Here is an 18,313-nt window from a genome sequence, read left to right as displayed (position 1 = left end):
ACCCCACACGTCCTGTAAGCGCGCCGCTCGCTGTCAATCAGGGTATGAGCCCGCCCGCCGAAGCCGATTGGCTGCTGCACCGGAAGTGCCGTGAGTGCGGGCAGCGCACGGCTGGGCCCCTTGCACTGCAGGTGGGTGAGAGGAGTTGCCACGTTTCCGTCGCGCTTGGCCCGGCACGGCTGAACCGGGCCGCGCCAGGCTGCTTCACCCGCCCCCGGCCCACTCGCTGCTGCTGCTGTATGCCCTCCGCTTTCTACGAGGGCGGCTTCCTGGCTGTCCACCCCGACAACGGTTGGCGTGGCCGCCTTCAAACCTTCCTCCCCTATCCCCCACTCCCGGTGACGGCCGCTGCGCGGCCGCCTTCGAGCTCCACGCCACTACCCCCTGTCTTCTCCCCGCCCCATTTGGGGTAGCCAGAGTGCTGCCCCACTGAGCTCCGTGCAAGACGCTGGGGTGGTTTCCCAGGCCTGACCCACGTTACTTGTGAGAGATCTTAGTTGTCCTTGCAGTGCTCCGGTTCCTGAGGCTGTTGGTATCTCCGCGCTCCTCAGACGCGCTCCCTGCCACCATGTTTGTCCTGGTAGAGATGACTGATACAGTGAGAATTCCTCCCTGGCAGTTTGAAAGGAAACTGAATGAATCCATTGCTGAAGAGCTAAACAAGAAATTGGCCAATAAGGTAAAGCGTGTGGCATGTATAGGTTGATGCAGGCACCATGGTGTCCCTGGGGGTTTTCTTCCTTTTGCTTGTTCCAAGTGAGATGTGAGGAGGAGGTATCAGAACAGTCATACCTCACAACTAAAATGTCATAAACTCTAAACAAAGAGGCAGCCATGTATTGTCCCAAAGGGTCTTTTTGTGCTCTCTAATGGCTGGTTCTGTAATGGGAAGACACTGAGGCACCAGATGGGGCAAGCAAGCATGAAAGAAGTGAGAGTAACTCCTGGTTTTGTGTATGGAGTAGTGATCTGAAACACAGCCTGGAAAAGGGCTGCAAACTGATCCATTGAGTGGGGAACTAAAAAAAAAAAGAAGGGCAATACTGGAAGAGAAATGAGGGTGGTAAGAGCTGACTTGGGCTGTGCCCAGTGTTTGAAACACAGTGTGGCAGTAAGACGTTGGTGTTCATTGCAGGATATAGAAGGGTGGTCTGTCATAGACCAGAAGGTCACAGGTTTCTTTTGCAGCCCATGGGTCTGTCCTTAACATAGGAGTTTCAGGGTGAGGCAGATGCAAAACTCAAAATGGCACTTGTGAATGTGAAGGGAGTCCTAAGGAGCAACCTGAAGTTACTGAGGGTTGTGAATAGCAGGTTATACAGACAGGTTATGAAAAGTAGATGTCTTCCCTTGTACACTGATGACTTGTAGGTGCCTCAAATTTGATAGGCTGTGTAGCTGCCTCAGAAGTAGCAGTGAAGTCAAGAGTTCTCCTGAAAGCTAGTATATGTTAAGATGAAGGCAAGGCTAGAGGCTCCTGAGAGTGTATCTAGCCTTTGGATAAGCTGGGAGGTGGTGAATGATGTCTGTGGGCAGCTAGTTACTGGCTTGGCAGGTCAAGTTCTCAGCTCTGACAGTTACCCCAAGGGTTTCTGTTTGCAGCAGTGCCCTTTCTAGTGCCAAAGAAAACACATGCTCCCATAACACTTGAATTAAGTTAGGGGTTCCCCTGCAATGTGGAGTGGTTAGAGCTGGGGCCATTGAAAGGAGTGTACCAAAACAGCCTGCCTCACATCTTGGCACCTTTTCTGTGGCCTTCTTTTGAAAAGGTGTGTAAATGTGAGGGTTTGCTGGATTTAGCCATGTGGGTTGCTTGATTTACTGCTCTTTAATGCTATTTTCTTTTCCCTTTGGGTAGGTTGTGTACAATGTTGGCCTCTGCATCTGTCTGTATGACATCACAAAGCTGGAAGATTCATACATATTCCCTGGAGATGGTGCCTCACATACCAAAGGTATGCATGCTTGTCCTCAGTTCTGGAGTTCTGCAGCAGGTTGGTGATCTGGTGATGTAAACTGAGCTTCTTAGGAAAGGAAATTTAAAGGAACTTAGTGAACTTCTTAGCCTTAACTCTCTTCTTATTAGAAGGGCAAGAGGGACATGGCAAATATCTTGTATTTCCTTTCCATTTTTGGGGGTACAAATACAGCTTTAAATAGCCAGTCCTCTCTGCCTTCCCCAGAGCTCCATCTCTGTACTGCAGTTAGAGCCACAGGTGTGGGGTAAAAGGAAGGCCTTCATCTAAAATTACTGGCAATCCAGCCATAGAAAACAAGTTGCATTAATTGTACTCTGCTTCTCTAGTCCTATTTCCTCCCCCCTGCCTTTTGAAGCTTATTTTCCCTAGCTTGAATGCTGAAACATGTGTCTACATAAAACATTTGCACAGCACTTTATGCTACTTTCCTAGCTGGAGGCTTTGCTACCTTTTGGAGTCCTAGACAGATCTAGTTCAGCATGCAGCACTTCCAGTGACTGTTTTATTTAAGCCAAAATAAGACAGGAGTCACTGCTTTACTTTGACTTAGCAAACCTGTCTTAAGTACAAACTGGAAGTAAAGGCTTGAAAGCAAATTTTGTGTAGTTTTTAAAGTTAAAATAAGTTTCTTTAAACTAGGAAGAGAGACATTGTTTTTTCCCCCTAGTTTCAGATTCCAATGTGGAAGGGTAGCTTGAGCAAAGGAAATGTTTCCAGTTAGGAGGGAACTGGACTGGCACTATGTAGCTCCTCATGTGTGATTTTGTTAATTCAAACAGAACCCATTCCTCACAAGTAAAAGCCTCTCTAACACTGGACAAGCATGGCAGGCTTTCCTGCTTGTCTTAATCTCCCTTCAGCTTCTTAACTCTGAATTATTCCTTGAAATGAAATGAGACTATGTTCTCTCTGAGCTTGGGGGAAAAAAGTCTGCTTTCAGCATCTAGAGAAGCACTTGGATACATATTGCAGTGTCTGGTAATAACTTTTCCTTTCATAGTATCATAGTATCAGTCAGGGTTGGAAGGGACCACAAGGATCGTCTAGTTCCAACCCCCCTGCCATGGGCAGGGACACCCCACACTAGATCAGGCTGGCCAGAGCCTCATCCAGCCTGGGCTTAAACACCTCCAGGGACGGGGCCTCGACCACCTCCCTGGACAACCCATTCCAGGGCTTCACCACTCTCATGGTGAAGAACCTCCTCCTCACATCCAGCCTGAATCTCCCCACCTCCAGCTTCATTCCATTCCCCCTAGTCCTATCACTACCTGAGATCCTGAGAAGTCCCTCCCCAGCCTTCTTGTAGGCCCCCTTCAGATACTGGAAGGCCACAGTACTGCCTGATTGCATGTAAAGGAGTAACACTGAGTGTGGACAGCTAAAATGATGATCATTTGCTCATAAATTGTTTGGCTGAAGTTGTCTCAGCATTCTTTCAATGCATTCTTAAATGCAAAATGCTTAAGGTAGGTAGGAGCTTTTTGGGTTTTGACCTGAATGTGGAATCCAGTCCTGTTAGGGAGTCTCATTGGCTGTGGGAATATTTGCTGTCAGATATTTCATTTAAAAAAATACAGCATTGCCAACAGAGAGAAAAGGAGCAGAAGTATTACAGGGAAGTGTAGTTTCAGCTGGTACTCTTGGCCTTGAAGCATTTTGTGCAGGAGTAGAATAGAGTAGAGTAGACCAGGCTGGAAGAGACCTTCAAGATCATCGTGTCCAACCCATCTAAACAACTAACCCATGGCACCAAGCACCCCATCAAGTCTCCTCCTGAAAACCTCCAATGATGGTGACTCCACCACCTCCCCAGGCAGCCCATTCCAATGGGCAATCACTCTCTCTGTATAGAACTTCTTCCTAACCTCCAACCTAAACCTCCCCTGGTGCAGCTTGAGACTGTGTCCTCTTGTTCTGCTGCTGGCTGCCTGGGAGAAGAGACCAACATCTGCCTGTCTACAGCCTCTCTTCAGGTAGTTGTAGAGAGTAATAAGGTCTGCCCTGAGCCTCCTCTTCTCCAGGCTAAGCAACCCCAGCTCCCTCAGCCTCTCCTCATAGGGCTTGCGTTCCAAACCCCTCACCAACTTTGTTGCCCTTCTCTGGACACGTCAGAACACTGGAACAGGCTGCTCAGGGAGGTTGTGGTTAGTTGCCTTTACACTGGAGACATTCAAAACCCACCTGGATGTGTTCCTGTGTGACCTGCTCTAGGTGGTCCTTCTCTGGCAGGGGGTTTGGACTGGATATCTTCCAAGGTCCCTCCCAACCTCTAATATTCTGTGTGTGTGTAAGCAGTGGCCCTGCTCCATGTTCTTCAGCTTACAGTGTGATTCTGTTAACTTAAACTCTTGCCAGATGGAGGAGCAGAGAGCCGGAGAGTGCTGTCAGGATTCATACAAAGCAGGAATCAGACCTCTGCCTTTCTGCCATCTAATGAGTGTCTGCAAGGAAACTGTAAAATAAACTAGGGGGAGGCATGTTAGTAGGTGTGTAGGCTGTGGGGTTTTGTTTTAGTGGCAGCCACCCTGTGTAGTTCACTAGCACAGATGTGACACTAATGAGGTGTTTTCTTTTCAGTGCATTTCCGCTACGTGGTCTTCCATCCCTTCCTGGATGAGATTCTGGTTGGACAGATTAAGAGCTGCAGTCAGGATGGTGTTCACGGTAAAACAGAGCTTGTAACCTTAGGGAGCTGCAGAGGTTTTGGGTCTTCTGAGGGGCTGAGGCTTCAGGTTGTATAGTGCTGTGTGTGGGCTGGTTAAAGGCTTTTAACGCTGCTCTGACCCGAGGGTGGTTGGTGGTTTGAGCCTGGCAGCTTCCCCTGCCCTCGACAGTTTTGTCTGCACTCCCCTTCCCTTTTGTCATTCATGTGCATGCCCAAGAGGAACAGGCAGGCCCATCTGGAGCTCAGACTGGATTCATTTTCTTGCTTCAGTTAACAGAACTTGTGTTTCTTGAAAGGGGCAATATTGGCTCGTGTTGGTCTGGTGCATCTTCCCTATAGCTCTGTGCAATTTCAGGATAGTTTCCTGTACCTGCAAACGTGGCAGGGAAATGTCTTTGTGAGCACAAAGTGCTGTCAGATTAATGGAATACATAATTGATGGGTTCCTTCCCTTTCTTGTGGGAGTCTTTCATGCAAGCAAGCTCCTCTGCTCAGTCGTTTAGTTAGGACAATAAGATTATCTCGGGTGCAGTTGGTGCTGCAGTTGGTGCTGCAGTTGGGCATGTCCACTCCTGGATAACACCCAGCATTGTGAAAGCTCAAGGGGGAGGTGGTGGGTGTGCTAACGTTATCTTGAGCTTTATTTAACGTGTTACATCTGTGATTCCTAAGCTTATTTTCTGTCACAGACCTCTATAGCATCTGACTCATTCCTTGGAACGCTTTCATTTCCAATCCTGCTCCAAGCAACCTTTTCCTTTCCCAGCGGGCGTGAAGACTGTGCCCTCTGTTGCTGTGTGTACTTTCAGCTGGGTGGCTGCTCTGCTGCCAACTGAAATTGAGCATTGTGGCTCAAAGAACAATTCCTGCCTGATCTCGGATGTCCTTCCTGAAAGGGGAAGGAGAATGAGCCCAGAAATGCATTTTGGGAATGGCTCTGCTGCATAAATCATTTGCAGAGGATGGGTTTAGTCTTAACCAAATTCTTTCCTCCGCAGTTTCTATTGGATTCTTTGATGATATTGTCATCCCACCAGAATCCCTGCAGCAGCCAGCTAAGTTGTATCCTTTGATCACCTTTGATAACTTCACTACTTCATTTCAAAGGATTGTGCAGTGCTGGCCCAACAGGCATTCAGCGCTGCAACAATGAAGGTGCTCAGTGGCAGAAGCTAAGCCCTTGTGTCGGGCAAGTCCCGCAGACTGTTATCACAGCTAGACAGGCCTCAGGCTCGTTGGGTTTTGCAGGGTCATTGTGCCTGCTGATAGGAATGAATGGCAGTGTCCCCTGAACAGCCACCCTGTAATCCCTGCCTCTGGTCTTGGCTGCTGCTGAAGACAGAATGCTGGTTTTACCACATCCTGTAGCGTTTAGCTATGTGGTGTGTCTGATACACTTCACTGTGGTAGGCAGGGACTTCTTGGGTGTGAGGGAGTTTGCTTGTTTGGGGGTGGTCTTACTTAGGGGATTTTTTTTTTGAGGGGGGGTGCAGGTAATGCCCACTCTGCCCAGCAGCCTTCTGAAGCAGGAAAGTCAAAAATCACAGAATGCCAGGTTGGAAGGGACCCTGAGGATCATCTGGTCCAACCTTTCCAGGTGATAGTGTAGTTGAAATGAGATGGGCCAGCACTCTGTCAGGTTGAGTCTTAAAACTGTCCAACATAGGGGATCCACTACTTCCCTTAAGAGATTATTCCAATGTCTAACTGTTCTCATGGGGAAGAGTTTTCTTCTGTATTCCAATGGGAATCTCCCCAGAAGTAGCTTGTACCCATTACCCCTTGTCTTTTCCATGGGACTTCTTGTAAAAAGAGAGTCTCCATCCTCCTGGTAGCCACCCTTTATGTACTGGTCCACAGTGATGGTACTTAAGTGCCATGTATGTGGAAAAAGGTCTCCCCTGAGCCAGATGTGAGTCCTGGGCTGTGCAGGTGGTGACCTAGAACAGTGCATTGTGGTTTGGTAAGTAATTACAGAGAGGCTTTGAACTGAGTTCCCAAAACTGTCAGCAAGTGAATCTGTCAGGCAGAATACTGGTTGTTTCCACCCTTAACCTGTGGTGTGGCCAGCGATGAAGCAGAGCAGGTGTGGGTGTGGGAATATGAGACAGAAGAAGGGGCCCACGACCTCTACATGGACATTGGGGAGGAGATCCGCTTCCGAGTGGTGGATGAGACGTTCGTTGATACATCACCCACAGGTCCCAGCTCTGCAGAAGCTTCCACTTCAACTGCCACAGAAGAAGTCCAGAAGAAAGAGGCACCCTACACTCTTGTGGTGACTATGTGCATAATTCCTGCAGCCTTGTGAATGTTGTGGCTTATTCTAGGTCTAAAATAGCAGCCCTTCCTTTCCCAAGGAACTGATGGCTTGGACTGTGAGGCAAAGTAGTAGTCACAAATGAAAGGAGTGGGAAAGGGGACATTGTTCTTGTGGTGACACTGTGTTTCCTGTGTGTTTTTGTTGGAACACTCTGGTTGTTGGTGGAGTTCCCTCTGGGAGGCTGATTTAAAGTGGGTGCAGGATCTGCAAGTGGGAGAGAGCACAGGAGGAGCACAGAGCTGGGAGAACATCAGGGTTTACACAGCAGCTAAATGGTCTTTCCCATGCAGTGGTTCACCATAAGGCCCACCTGAGTGCAGTGCAAGAGACAGATCTAAACCAGTGAAAGCTGGGATGGTCAGGAGGTAGAATGGGCAAGCACTTGGTTCAACACTTGGGAATCATTTGTTGTAGTGCTGACGAGGTGCAAAGCAGTTTGGGCAAGTGCTGAGCAGGCTCTGGTAGGACAGAAGTGAGTACCTCATCCATGACTCGGGGCAGGCAGATAGTGTATGTTTTCATACATTTACTCCTGTGTTCTCTGTGTGGTTTGTCATTGCACACCCTCTTCTCTGTCAACAGGGATCCATCAGTGAGCCAGGCCTGGGCCTCCTGTCATGGTGGACAAACAGTTAGCTGCACTCCGAGCCTGCTCCACAAAACTCTTTCCGGTGGGTATTTGGGGGAATAAAGGGATCCTGCTGGTGCTCATTGCTGCTCTGGAGCTGAATGAGAAACCAGACCTGCCACTTGCTGTTGTTCCTTCAGCTTCCAACCTGCCAGGCTGCCACAGTCGCTTTCAAGAAACGTCTTCACTCTTCTGTAGAAGTGACTCTACAGGCACAAAGCCCCTTGAGCACAGCAGCAACAAACTCAGCTGGAGCTTTGGGCTCCTGCCCTCGAGGGAAAACTCTGGGGGAGGTCTTTACTTGCCTGAATTAAGGAGGGAGTTGATTTGAGTGAAAGGAGGAGAGAATGCCTGTCAAGACACATTGCTTCCTTGGGCCGAGAGCTTGATCTCAGAGGGGTAGAAACCCACCCTTCTTTTGATGGGAAATGGAGAAGAAACAGCTAAGGACTACAGCTCCTAGAGGTACTCTGGACACCTGGAAAATGCTGCTGCTGGGAGGGTGGGGAAGGTGGTGGTAATGTTCTTCTAAGCCATGGCTGAAGTCAGCCAAAAGAATGGGAATGACAGTAGTTCACCTAAAAGTAACTTAGACTGTGTGAAGAAGACCACTGTGGAAAGCTACAGGCTGTTGATTGTGCTGAATGGAAATACTTTATTGGGTGGGCTGTATTGATGTAGCATGAGCTAAACTTTGCAGGAGTTTGGCTGAAAAATGCACAGTTATGAAGAGAAACGGACCAAGGCTGCTTTGAGCAAGCTAAATACTTGTTTGTGGGAGTGTGTTAATACCAGAAATGGAATCAATAGTAAAAACCACACAGCCTGCCTTCCTCTGTAATTTGTGGGGAAACTATTAGCTTCCTGCCTAGCAGGAAGGAAAAAAAGTTGCCTCCTGCAGTTTATCTACTTGGATTTCAAGGCAGACAGTGTTGAGACCAACACTCTGCTCTAACAGCCAATAACAAACAATTGCCATCACCCTCCCTGACAGCAGTAAAAGGAAAGGGGGGAACAAAACAGCGAGTCAAATCTATGCAGGGCCCATTGCCAAGAGAGTGATGCTGCACATAATTACAAAGCCAGCCACATTTGGCAGGAAGGGGCTGTAATTCCCTGGGATAGAGGGGTCTGCTTAACCTCCAACTGTGAAAACAAAGCCTGAGTCACCAGCACCCTCCCTGCAGCATCGTTGGAACCCCTTAATTCTGAACTGTTATTCCTGGTGCATTGCCCTAATTAAAAGGGAGCCTAGGATTCTTTAGGTTCACATAGTAACAGAGGTCCATCTGCTCAGACAATAAGCTTACTGAATGCTGTCTATAGAGCAGTAGTGCTCAGACATGCAATCATCTAGCCAGGGTGGGAGCAAACTGCAGAAAACCACAGCTGTTTGTATAGGTGGAGATTCTGGGTGAAACGAGTTAGAGCTTTAACATCCAGCAAGGCTTCTACACAGGATCTTCTGGGGTAGTGCCTTGGAGTGGGCAGAAAACAGCCCTGGTACCTTCCAAGTACCAGCTGATGTGCTCAGCTCCCATTTCACAGTGTCAGAGCTCCTAGGAGCATAGCAAGGTGGCAGCTGCATAGCTTTACATAGTGAGCTAATGAGTTACTCCCAAATCCAAGCCTCTTGTTGTGGAGAAGGCAACAAACACTGTGCCTGAGGAAATGAGTTCACTGCACAGTGCTGGGAAAGCATATAAATTGCTTGCTCCTTCTGAGTGTGTCATTGCTGCAGCAGTGGCACTGTTGCCCTGGAGAGCAGTGGAGTTGGGAAGGTGGTGATAGCTGTCAGTGTAGCCTGTAGTCAAGGGACAAACAGTGCTAGGGCTGTGTGGGCTCCTTTTCTGCCATTTGTTTTTGTGCACAGCAATGACTTGGAGAGCAATAAGGGGGCAGGTACCATATCCCCACCCTCCCCCACAGGGTAAGCAAGGGCTGAAGAGCAGCAGCATTATGAATACAACAGGAGGCAGAAGAGATGGTCACATTCTTTATTTCTTTAGCCATCAGTAAAGTGAAGGGGCAGAAACCAACCAGCTGAGCAGCCAGACCCACCTTAGCTGGTTATTTCCAAATATAAATAACTGGGGGACAACTGAAACTGAGCCAAAATAGAAAAAAACAGGGGGCTGGGGCATTTAAAAGACAAAAGTAAGCCTAGCTGCACTCCCTTTTCATAGTGTCAGTGAAGAGGAAGTACCATAACAAAAAGGAAGCTATGGTTACATTTGATCAGACATTTATTCCAAGAGTAGGCATGGAATTGCACTTTCATGAAAATGCCAAAGCTGAATTGAGTCCAGAGCACTGGGGGCACTGTGCACACTTAGCTTGACTTCTGCTGCAGCTCCTTCATTCTGTTCAGGGCACTGCCAGCCTGAAACCACTCTATCTGTGACTCGTTGAAGGTGTGATTCAGCATGATTGTTTCCTGGCTCCCGTTGGGATGCTTGATGATGCATTTCAGAGGCTAATGGGAAAAAGACAGGTTTTATTTCCCCCCTTCTCTTTCAAGGGAGCAAGTTCACTGCAGCTTCTCACAGGAAAATTCCTACTTGTTTTCACAGGGTTGAAAATAGAAAATGGTAGCTCAGGCTGAGCCTTAAGATAGAAGTGTGGTCACAGTTCCTCCTAGGGAACACTTGTGCTGGGGCAGAAAGTCCAGGGCTTCAGTCTCACACAAGGGTTTCTCGTGACCATTAAGAACACCACGCTTCGATTCTGCCTTGCTCTCCAGCCCCCCAGGCCACCAGTGCCAAGCGTCTTGCCTGGCTGCCAGGCCACACTGCCTACAGCTGCCTGTGCTGCTTCAGGCCCACAGCCTGATGCTGCTTCCCATCAGTGTCATGTCCCTATCCTCAAGACCCACAGACAGTTACCTTTCCAGGTGCAAAGTCTGCCAGCCCCACGATGCTCAGCTTGTCCACAGGATGAATCTTGTTGTAGTCTGCTGGGTCAGCGAATGTGAGAGGCAGCAAACCTTGCTTCTTCAGGTTGGTTTCTGTGGAGAGCAAACCACCAAGCCTGCTTGTAACAACACTGCAGAAGATCAGGATTGTCTTCTGGCTGCCCAGTGCTGCTCAGAGTAGCATCCCAGCAAGAATCGCTCTCTTTGTAGCACAGTCAGCACATCCCCTGGCTGTGGCACATCTAACTAGGTGTGGAACAGGATTCCTGCAATCAGAGCCGGTTTGTGCCTGTAGGTGGGGGCAAGGTGAACACCTCTTCCACCCAAACCCAATACATCCTGTTTACACACACTGCAGGGGAAGTGCAACTCACCGTGGATCCTGGCAAAGCTCTTGGTGATGATGACCCTGCCCCCCAGGTGGCGTGGCTCCAACGCTGCGTGCTCCCGGCTCGATCCCTCACCGTAGTTCTCATCCCCAATAACTGCCCACTTGACACCCATTTTCTGTGACACAAACAGATGTGCACTTCTGCAGTCACTCAAGTGAGGAGCTGACGATAAACATCCACCCACACATCTCATTCCAGTGCTGCACTACTGACAGGGCCGTGCTGTGGGGCAATCCTTTGTCCAGCTTTGTAGGTTGCACAGTCAGAACATGCTGCCTGGGCACTGGGCTGGCTATGCTTTACAAGACAGAAGTGTCACCTACTTGCACTTTGGCTAAGCAAGTTACCAGAGAGCTGTTGTTCCACAAAGACATGGTGAAAAGAAATCATCCTTTGGTGAAGAGCACTTGAGGACATTCTGCATCATCCTGACAGCAGTCTGGTGCTAACTGGCAATAAAGAAATTCTCTCTCCCTTACAGCTGCTCTTGATCCTATTTGTAACACTATCAAATAATACATTGCCCCCTTGGGATGTGGTCTTTGCATTCTGATCTTTCCTCCAATGAGCAACACATGAGACAGGTCACCATCCATGGGAGTAGGTGAAGATCCAAACCTCCTCTTTGGGACTTCAAGCACTAACTTTGCCATGTCCCCAGAGCTCAGCAGCCAACTGCTAGGAGGGCTAACAATCGTGCTCCTGACAGATTGCACCACACAAATCCAGGCAGCAGGCTTTTAACAGAGGTTCTCTTCAGCAGGTAACATTCCTGTCAATCATTCAAAGATTCCAAGAAAAAAGCCCACAACATTTGTGACACCTCCTCCCAGGAGACTCCCCATGGTTCCAAGGAACAGCAGAAGTAAAGGAATTAAGTACTTCACAGCAGTTAGCCACTGCCACCCTTCACTAGCAAGGGCTAAGAAGGATTGCCCCTGAGACCCAGAACCACTCCTTGGTCCTGTGCCAAAGCAGCCTTCACAGCAGTCAGGATCCTGCACTAATTCTGGAAGTGACACAGAAAATTTTAACTTATGTCTACTACTAGAAGAACCAATCTGAGATCACTGCCAAGCTGTCCAGAGAGTGAAAAACACTTTCTTGAGGTTCTAAGTCAAGTTTTAAAGAATGAAGAGGGTAAGAGGAGTATTTATTAAGCATCAGACTAATAACAGGTGAAACACTCCAGGAGGTGAGATTTAGCTGCAGTCTGACACTTCCTGTGCAGTGCCTAAAGGAGCTCTTCCCTTTCATCTACAGTTTCTGGTCCCCTCTAGGTCATGAAGTCCTCCTCCCTTCTTTCCCACAGCAGGTAGTGAATTTCCCCCAGAAACTGCCACCACCAGAGTAAGTTCCAAGATAAAGCCTCAACACAGTGAATTCACAGAGGGAGCAGGAGAGTGAGATCCACTGTCCTGGCACAGAGTGCCCAGAGTGCAAACATCCTCCTAGAGCGGACGTGTCAGGGGAAAGTCTCACCTTGTAGTAACGGGCTGTGTCCGGGACTGGCCCAAACTCCTGGGTTAAAGCATTCCTCACAGAGTTGGCTTTGCCATTTTCAATGTTGATAGCACCAATGAGCAGGTTGTTGGAGATGTTGTCCAGGTGGCCACGGAATTTGAGCCATGGTCCAGCTGCAGAAATATGGTCAGTGGTGCATTTCCCTTTTACCTGAAGTAGAAGAGAAGAACCTCTTAGGATCCCTGACCTGACCCTTACTTAATGCTTTAGGCTCTGAACCCAAGAGAATTCCACCTGTTAACATAATGAAGGCACTCTAAGGCATGCCCCAGTGGGTCATTCTGCATGTTTTGGGTAGGAAGAACATCCCTGCTCCAAAGTGTAAATTACAAAACTGAGCTTAGCTATGCCACCTCCTGCCATGTCCTCACTTCCCTCAGCAGCAGGTTGTTCAGGAACAAAAAGCAATTAAACCCTTCCTGCTACAGCTCAGCCTGCCTGCTGGGAGACTGCAGCAAGATGCCAAGTGTTTCCTCTAAGTTTCCAGTCTGCACATAAGCCTTCTCAGCTTGGAAGAACAGAATTCCCCACCTGAGATAATGGCCCTCCAACTGAAGGGTAAATCCTGAAGTGCTTGCAAGGGAATTGCCTGTGTCAAAAACTCAAGCACAGCTTCATTATGGCCCTTGGGAGTCCCTGCAACTCTGCCACTGAGAATCAGCAGTGTTCCTGAAGGTCAGCTCCTAAGGGACTGCACTTCAGAACCCATGACTGTATTAACTGATGCTCTCTTCCTGTTAACTCACTACAGGCAGTGAGGTGAAACCTTTGTCTTCAGTAAGAGACTGAAATGTGATGTTAACTACTGTGAAGAAATGCAGAGGGAACACACACTGTGATGGAGGAGAAGTTCCTAACCACTTCATTCCAGAGAAAATACATCTTAGAACAGTCAGAGATGCCAATTAAAGAATCCATCACCCTTCCCACTGCACTGGGACCAATACTGCAGACTGCATGGTATGGGTAAGGTCACATTACATGGAATGACAAGCTTCATTTTTCATGGCATTAGCTAACCACTAGCTCAAAGGGAAAGAAGTCTCTTGGTTATAAGAAGTATCAGAAGGAACACTTGGAAGGAAGGGAGGAAGAAAGGAAGGAAGAGCCTTGCTTCACTTCCCTTAACAATGTGGATGTAAGGGAGGGAATCACACACAACAAAAAAAGCACACCCAAAGGTTCTAGCAATGGGTGTGCAAACTCCTGTTTGAGCAGTCCTGTCATAGCCAGTGTTGCCCTGCTTTGCTTCTGACCTTGATGAGGATCAGCATGTCTTCTAGATCCTTGCCGTCCCACTTGTCGAAGGGCTCAAGAAGCTGGAGGCGCTGGCTGGTGGGGCTCACATCCACATGCTGCCCGCTGCCATCCTTGGGAGGGTACTGATAGGTGTCCTGGCCTGGGTCAAACTCCTTCCAGAGAAGACAGGAAAGTGATCAGCCTCAGCCATCCCAAAGAGAACATGAAGAGAAAAATCCAGCACAGGTAACTGTCCCCTCCAGCGTTAACATCAAGGCAGAGGTCAGTGTGTGAAGAGTTCCCATTACATACAACAGACTACTAGTGGCAGGCAGGCAGGCCCTCCCTCCCTCCCTCCCCCTCCAGACTGAGCAGTTACCAGCTTGGGCAGCTCATCTGCGTCAGGTGCTTCTAATTTAAACTTCTTCCCATCTGCTCCTGTCAGGTAATCCGTCTCAGGGTTAAATTTTAGAGTGCCAGCAATAGACAGGGCTGTGACAATCTGAAAGGAAAAACGACAAGTTTAAAGGCCTGTTTTACCACCCATCTCTTCCTTTCAAAGTCCTGCACCTAACAGATTCAAAGCCAGTAGACAAGCTACGAACCAAGCTACAGTGGATCTCTTCTGCAGGCACAGGACTTAGCTCCCAAGACACCCTGAACTATCCCACAGCCCCCCCTTGGCATCTCCATTACCTCTGGAGAGGTGACGAACGCGTGAGTCTCCGGATTGGCGTCGTTGCGACCTGTGAAATTCCGGTTGTAGGATGTAACTATTGTGTTTTTCTCTCCTTTCTTGATGTCTTTCCTGTGAAAGAAACAAGCAGGCTCATGAAATCTAAAGAATAGAATTAGCCAGGTTGGAAAAGACCTTCAAGGTCATCAAGTCCAACCTATGACCCAACACCATCTACTCAACTAAACCATGGCACCAAGCGCCCCATCCAGTCTCTTCTTAAACACCTCCAGTGATGGCGACTCCACCACCTCCCTGGGCAGCTTGCTTCTAGATGTCTCACTGTTGAAACCCCCCAGCTTGGTTTGGTAGCAATCACTCTCTTTTGGAGACATGAACTAGTGCCTGGACACTTTTCCTCCCTGTTAAGCACAGACTCAAACCCAAGGACAGGGCAAAACCAAGCCAGACACTGAAGTTCTGGAGTAGTTTTCATAGCCCATGTAGTGCACTATTGAACTGCCTAAACAGTGTCAACTAAGGACACTGCCTTTAGACATCCCACCATCAGCAATGACATAGCCTCATGAGAACATGTCTCCTATCTCTTCTCTTGGGAATTTTCCTCCTTGCCATTCTAAAGAATGGAAGGCAGACCAATTCACTTTCCCTGTCTTAAAAGGACCATAAAAACTCCAGTCCAGCCTCTCACAGATAATAAGTCTCCCCATTTTTTTTTGCCTACTCTAAGAAGCCTCCAGGTGTGGCTGCATTTGTGGCCATTTTGAAGCTTCACTCATCTGAAGGCTCAATGCAAGTCTGCAGTTTTTCATTTCTCCTCCTCCGGGGTGCATCGGACAGCTGTGCCAATGGGTCTGTAAGCATGTGCATTTAACTCCCACTGGGTTATCTTTACAAACAAATTTGGTTTCACTAGAAACAGCTAGAAAATACAAGGTCTGGCTTTCAGTTTACCTGTCCCACTGGCCAATGCATGGTCCACAAGCGTTGGCAAGCACCAGCCCTCCGACATCTCGCAGGATTTTCGCCTGGTGGGGGGAGCAGAGAACAACTTTGTTACTTGGGAGTAAATTTCTGGGGCTCTTTCAGAGGAAGAGGACAGCTGTCTTCTAAAAGGAAGCACCAAGCCTGAGAAAACTCCCTTCCTTGCTTCACTTGCAATTTGTGGGTCACTTCTACAAATAGGTGGGGGTTGATCCCAGTGAAGCTGTAAGTGAACAGAGGGGAAGAGCACAGGATGTCTTGCTGTGATGCTGCCTTTCTCTATCTGCTTGAAATGAAGCAATCCAGCTATTCACAGATATCTGACTGAAGAGCAGTGTCTGGTATGGTAAATATCCTAGCACAAGGCCTTCTCCTGGACTTGGTTGGAGGAGGCATTAATCACTGGCTGGACATATCCACAGGTAAAGACTTGTCCAGCATTTGCTAAGTATTAGGACTAATTGAAATGTAGTTTTCTGCACAGAAAATGGGAGAAAGTAGGAGATGGTTCCTCTACAGAAACATTACTTTTAAATAAAATATGAGCTTTGCCTTAAGGTTAGACTAAAATGGGAAACACCTTCTGACAAAGGGCTTACTAGCATCCTAAACTGCTCTTAAATGAGAAAACTGGATTGCAGGTGGGTGCTAGCCCTTCATCAGCCATGGCCATCCACAGAATCCCAAGAGCCTGAGGCATCCCTTGCTATACATCATAGTATCATAGTATCAGTCAGGGTTGGAAGGGACCGCAAGGATCATCTACTTCCAACCCCCCTGCCATGCGCAGGGACACCCCACACTAGATCAGGCTGGCCAGAGCCTCAGCCAGCCTGGGCTTAAACACCTCCAGGGACGGGGCCTCAAGCACCTCCCTGGACAACCCATTCCAGGGCTTCACCACTCTCATGGTGAAGAACCTCCTCCTCACATTCAGCCTGAATCTCCCCATCTCCAGCTTCATTCCATTCCTCAGGGCCCCAGTTCCTAATAATTGTCTCACTTCTGTCCAGTTTCAGTCCCACTCCTATAAACACAGTAGTAAAGACAGCAAAGAGAGCAGGTCAGAACACTACCAAGGTCACAGCAGGACCTACAGGCAGAGCAGCACGAGGCTGGTTACTACAGCAGTAACTGTACAGCTAATGATAAGCGAAGACAAAGTTTGAGAGGTTTCCATTAGTTAACCTCCAGACTCCTGAGTACTGTCTGGAAGAGTTTAGCACTTGCTGTTTGGAGTGTGAAGAGCAGCCATACTCACATAACCATCCCGTTCAATGGTGGCACGGATCTGCTCTGAGCCTGGTGTGATCGTGAACTTGGACTTGCACTTCAGTCCGTGCGCCAGGGCCTGCTTTGCCACTGCTGCAGAGCGTCCCATGTCTTCATAGCTGGAGTTGGTGCAGCTGCCAATCAAGCCTGTGGTGTTTGACAGAAACAGGGAGGTGGTCATTGCAGCCTTGGCTCTAGGAAGGTCCTCCCCAGCCCATCTCTCAGCACAAACAACAAGGGACAAGCACCTTTTCTGCTGACAAGGAATCTGAAGCAGTTTCAGTTACCAACACTGGCCAGGCCTCCAAGCAATACACCATGGTCACAAGCAATCCTTTGTCCAGCTTTGTAGGTTGCACAGTCAGAACATGCTGCCTGGGCACTGGGCTGGCTATGTTTTACAAGACAGAAGTGTCACCTACTTGCACTGTGGCTAAGCAAGTTACCAGAGAGCTATTGTTCCACAAAGCCATGGTGAAGAGCTTTGGTGAAGAGCACTTGAGGACATACTGCATCATCCTGACAGCAGTCTGGTGCTAACTGGCAATAAAGAAATTCTCTCTCCCTTACAGCTGCTCTTGATCCTATTTGTAACACTATCAAATAATACATTTCCCCCTTGGGATGTGGTCTTTGCATTCTTATCTTTCCTCCAATGAGCAACACATGAGACAGGTCACCATCCCATGGGAGTAGGTGAAGATCCAAACCTCCTCTTTGGGACTTCAAGCACTAACTTTGCCATGTCCCCAGAGCTCAGCAGCCAACTGCTAGGAGGGCTAACAATCATGCTCCTGACAGATCATTGCACCAGACAACTCCAGGCAGCAGGCTTTTAACAAGGGTTCTCTTCAGCAGGTAACATTCCTGTCAATCATTCAAAAGTTTCCAAGAAAAAACCCAACATTTGTCTGCCTCTTGAAACTAAAATCTCTCCAACCATCCTAGATCTCATCCCACACACCTGGCCCAGCTAGTCACTCTCCCCAGCCATGAAGAGATGACACTGTATTAAAGTCAAAGGATGTACAGCAGTCATTGAAAGATCACATCCCAAGCTATGTGACCAACCACTTATCCCAAGACAGCAACTCTTATGCCACAAGGATGAAGGCAGAGGAAAGAGCAAATGCTACCCACCAACTCTGATATCAATAGGCCAGCCCTCCTTTTCTGCCACAGCACCAATATCTGACACAGGGTGGGCCAGGTCTGGAGTGAAAGGTCCATTGATATGTGGTTTCAGCTTTAAGAAACAATGACAAAGTCAGAAATTACAGCAGCCAAGAAAACCCCCAAAACACAGCAGAAAAAAACAATTCCTTTCATAGCTTTATCTGGAAGCTGTTTAAATAGGATTCTCCTACCCAAAACACCAAAGCAGGAGCTGTTAGTGAGGCAGAGCTGAGTGTTTGCTACCTGTTCTAGTACAGAGCCAGGGGTGTTGCATCAAACTCCCAATTTGGTCCACATTCATACAAAGCAGAGTCACATCACAGCATCCAAGATGACAAGCATAAAGGAAGTCTTACCTCACTGAGGTTGATTTCTATCACCTGGTCATACTGACAACCAGAATCTGGCACCAAGTGCTGCTGGAATTCATCTGCCAGTGCAGCTATGTCTAGAATAAGAAAAAAAGGGTATCTAAGAAGTGCATCAATTATGAGGGAAAAGAAAAACCTTAGAACAG

At 48.2% G+C, this 18,313-nt stretch overlaps 2 protein-coding genes across 2 annotated transcripts in view; one reads left to right on the top strand and one right to left on the bottom strand.

Moving 5' to 3' along the window:
- On the top strand, positions 1-9,755 carry POLR3H (RNA polymerase III subunit H). The gene is made up of 8 exons (XM_068142557.1): positions 1-131; positions 552-679; positions 1,859-1,955; positions 4,560-4,646; positions 5,646-5,709; positions 6,718-6,925; positions 7,553-7,641; positions 7,739-9,755. The coding sequence occupies exons 2-7, from the start codon at positions 569-571 to the stop codon at positions 7,604-7,606; spliced, it is 621 nt and encodes a 206-aa protein (XP_067998658.1). The 5' UTR covers positions 1-131; positions 552-568; the 3' UTR covers positions 7,607-7,641; positions 7,739-9,755.
- ACO2 (aconitase 2) overlaps positions 9,582-18,313 on the bottom strand; it is a 24,240-nt gene continuing 15,508 nt past the window's right edge. The window contains exons 8-18 of the mRNA XM_068142555.1: positions 18,153-18,244; positions 17,761-17,866; positions 16,610-16,767; positions 15,319-15,392; positions 14,364-14,475; positions 14,047-14,169; positions 13,685-13,840; positions 12,387-12,578; positions 10,887-11,019; positions 10,484-10,605; positions 9,582-10,074 (exon numbers count right to left, since the gene is read on the bottom strand). Of these exons, the coding sequence (XP_067998656.1) occupies positions 9,931-10,074; positions 10,484-10,605; positions 10,887-11,019; positions 12,387-12,578; positions 13,685-13,840; positions 14,047-14,169; positions 14,364-14,475; positions 15,319-15,392; positions 16,610-16,767; positions 17,761-17,866; positions 18,153-18,244 (1,412 nt within the window). The 3' untranslated portion in view covers positions 9,582-9,930. The remainder of the gene's footprint in view (positions 10,075-10,483; positions 10,606-10,886; positions 11,020-12,386; positions 12,579-13,684; positions 13,841-14,046; positions 14,170-14,363; positions 14,476-15,318; positions 15,393-16,609; positions 16,768-17,760; positions 17,867-18,152; positions 18,245-18,313) is intronic.

This window comes from Melanerpes formicivorus, unplaced genomic scaffold (assembly GCF_026170545.1).
Source record: "Melanerpes formicivorus ecotype bairdi unplaced genomic scaffold, bMelFor1.0.p_v2 SCAF_8, whole genome shotgun sequence".
Lineage (NCBI taxonomy): Eukaryota > Metazoa > Chordata > Aves > Piciformes > Picidae > Melanerpes > Melanerpes formicivorus.
Note: the sequence above shows the minus strand (reverse complement) of the source record. Positions and strands in the feature narration are given on the sequence as shown.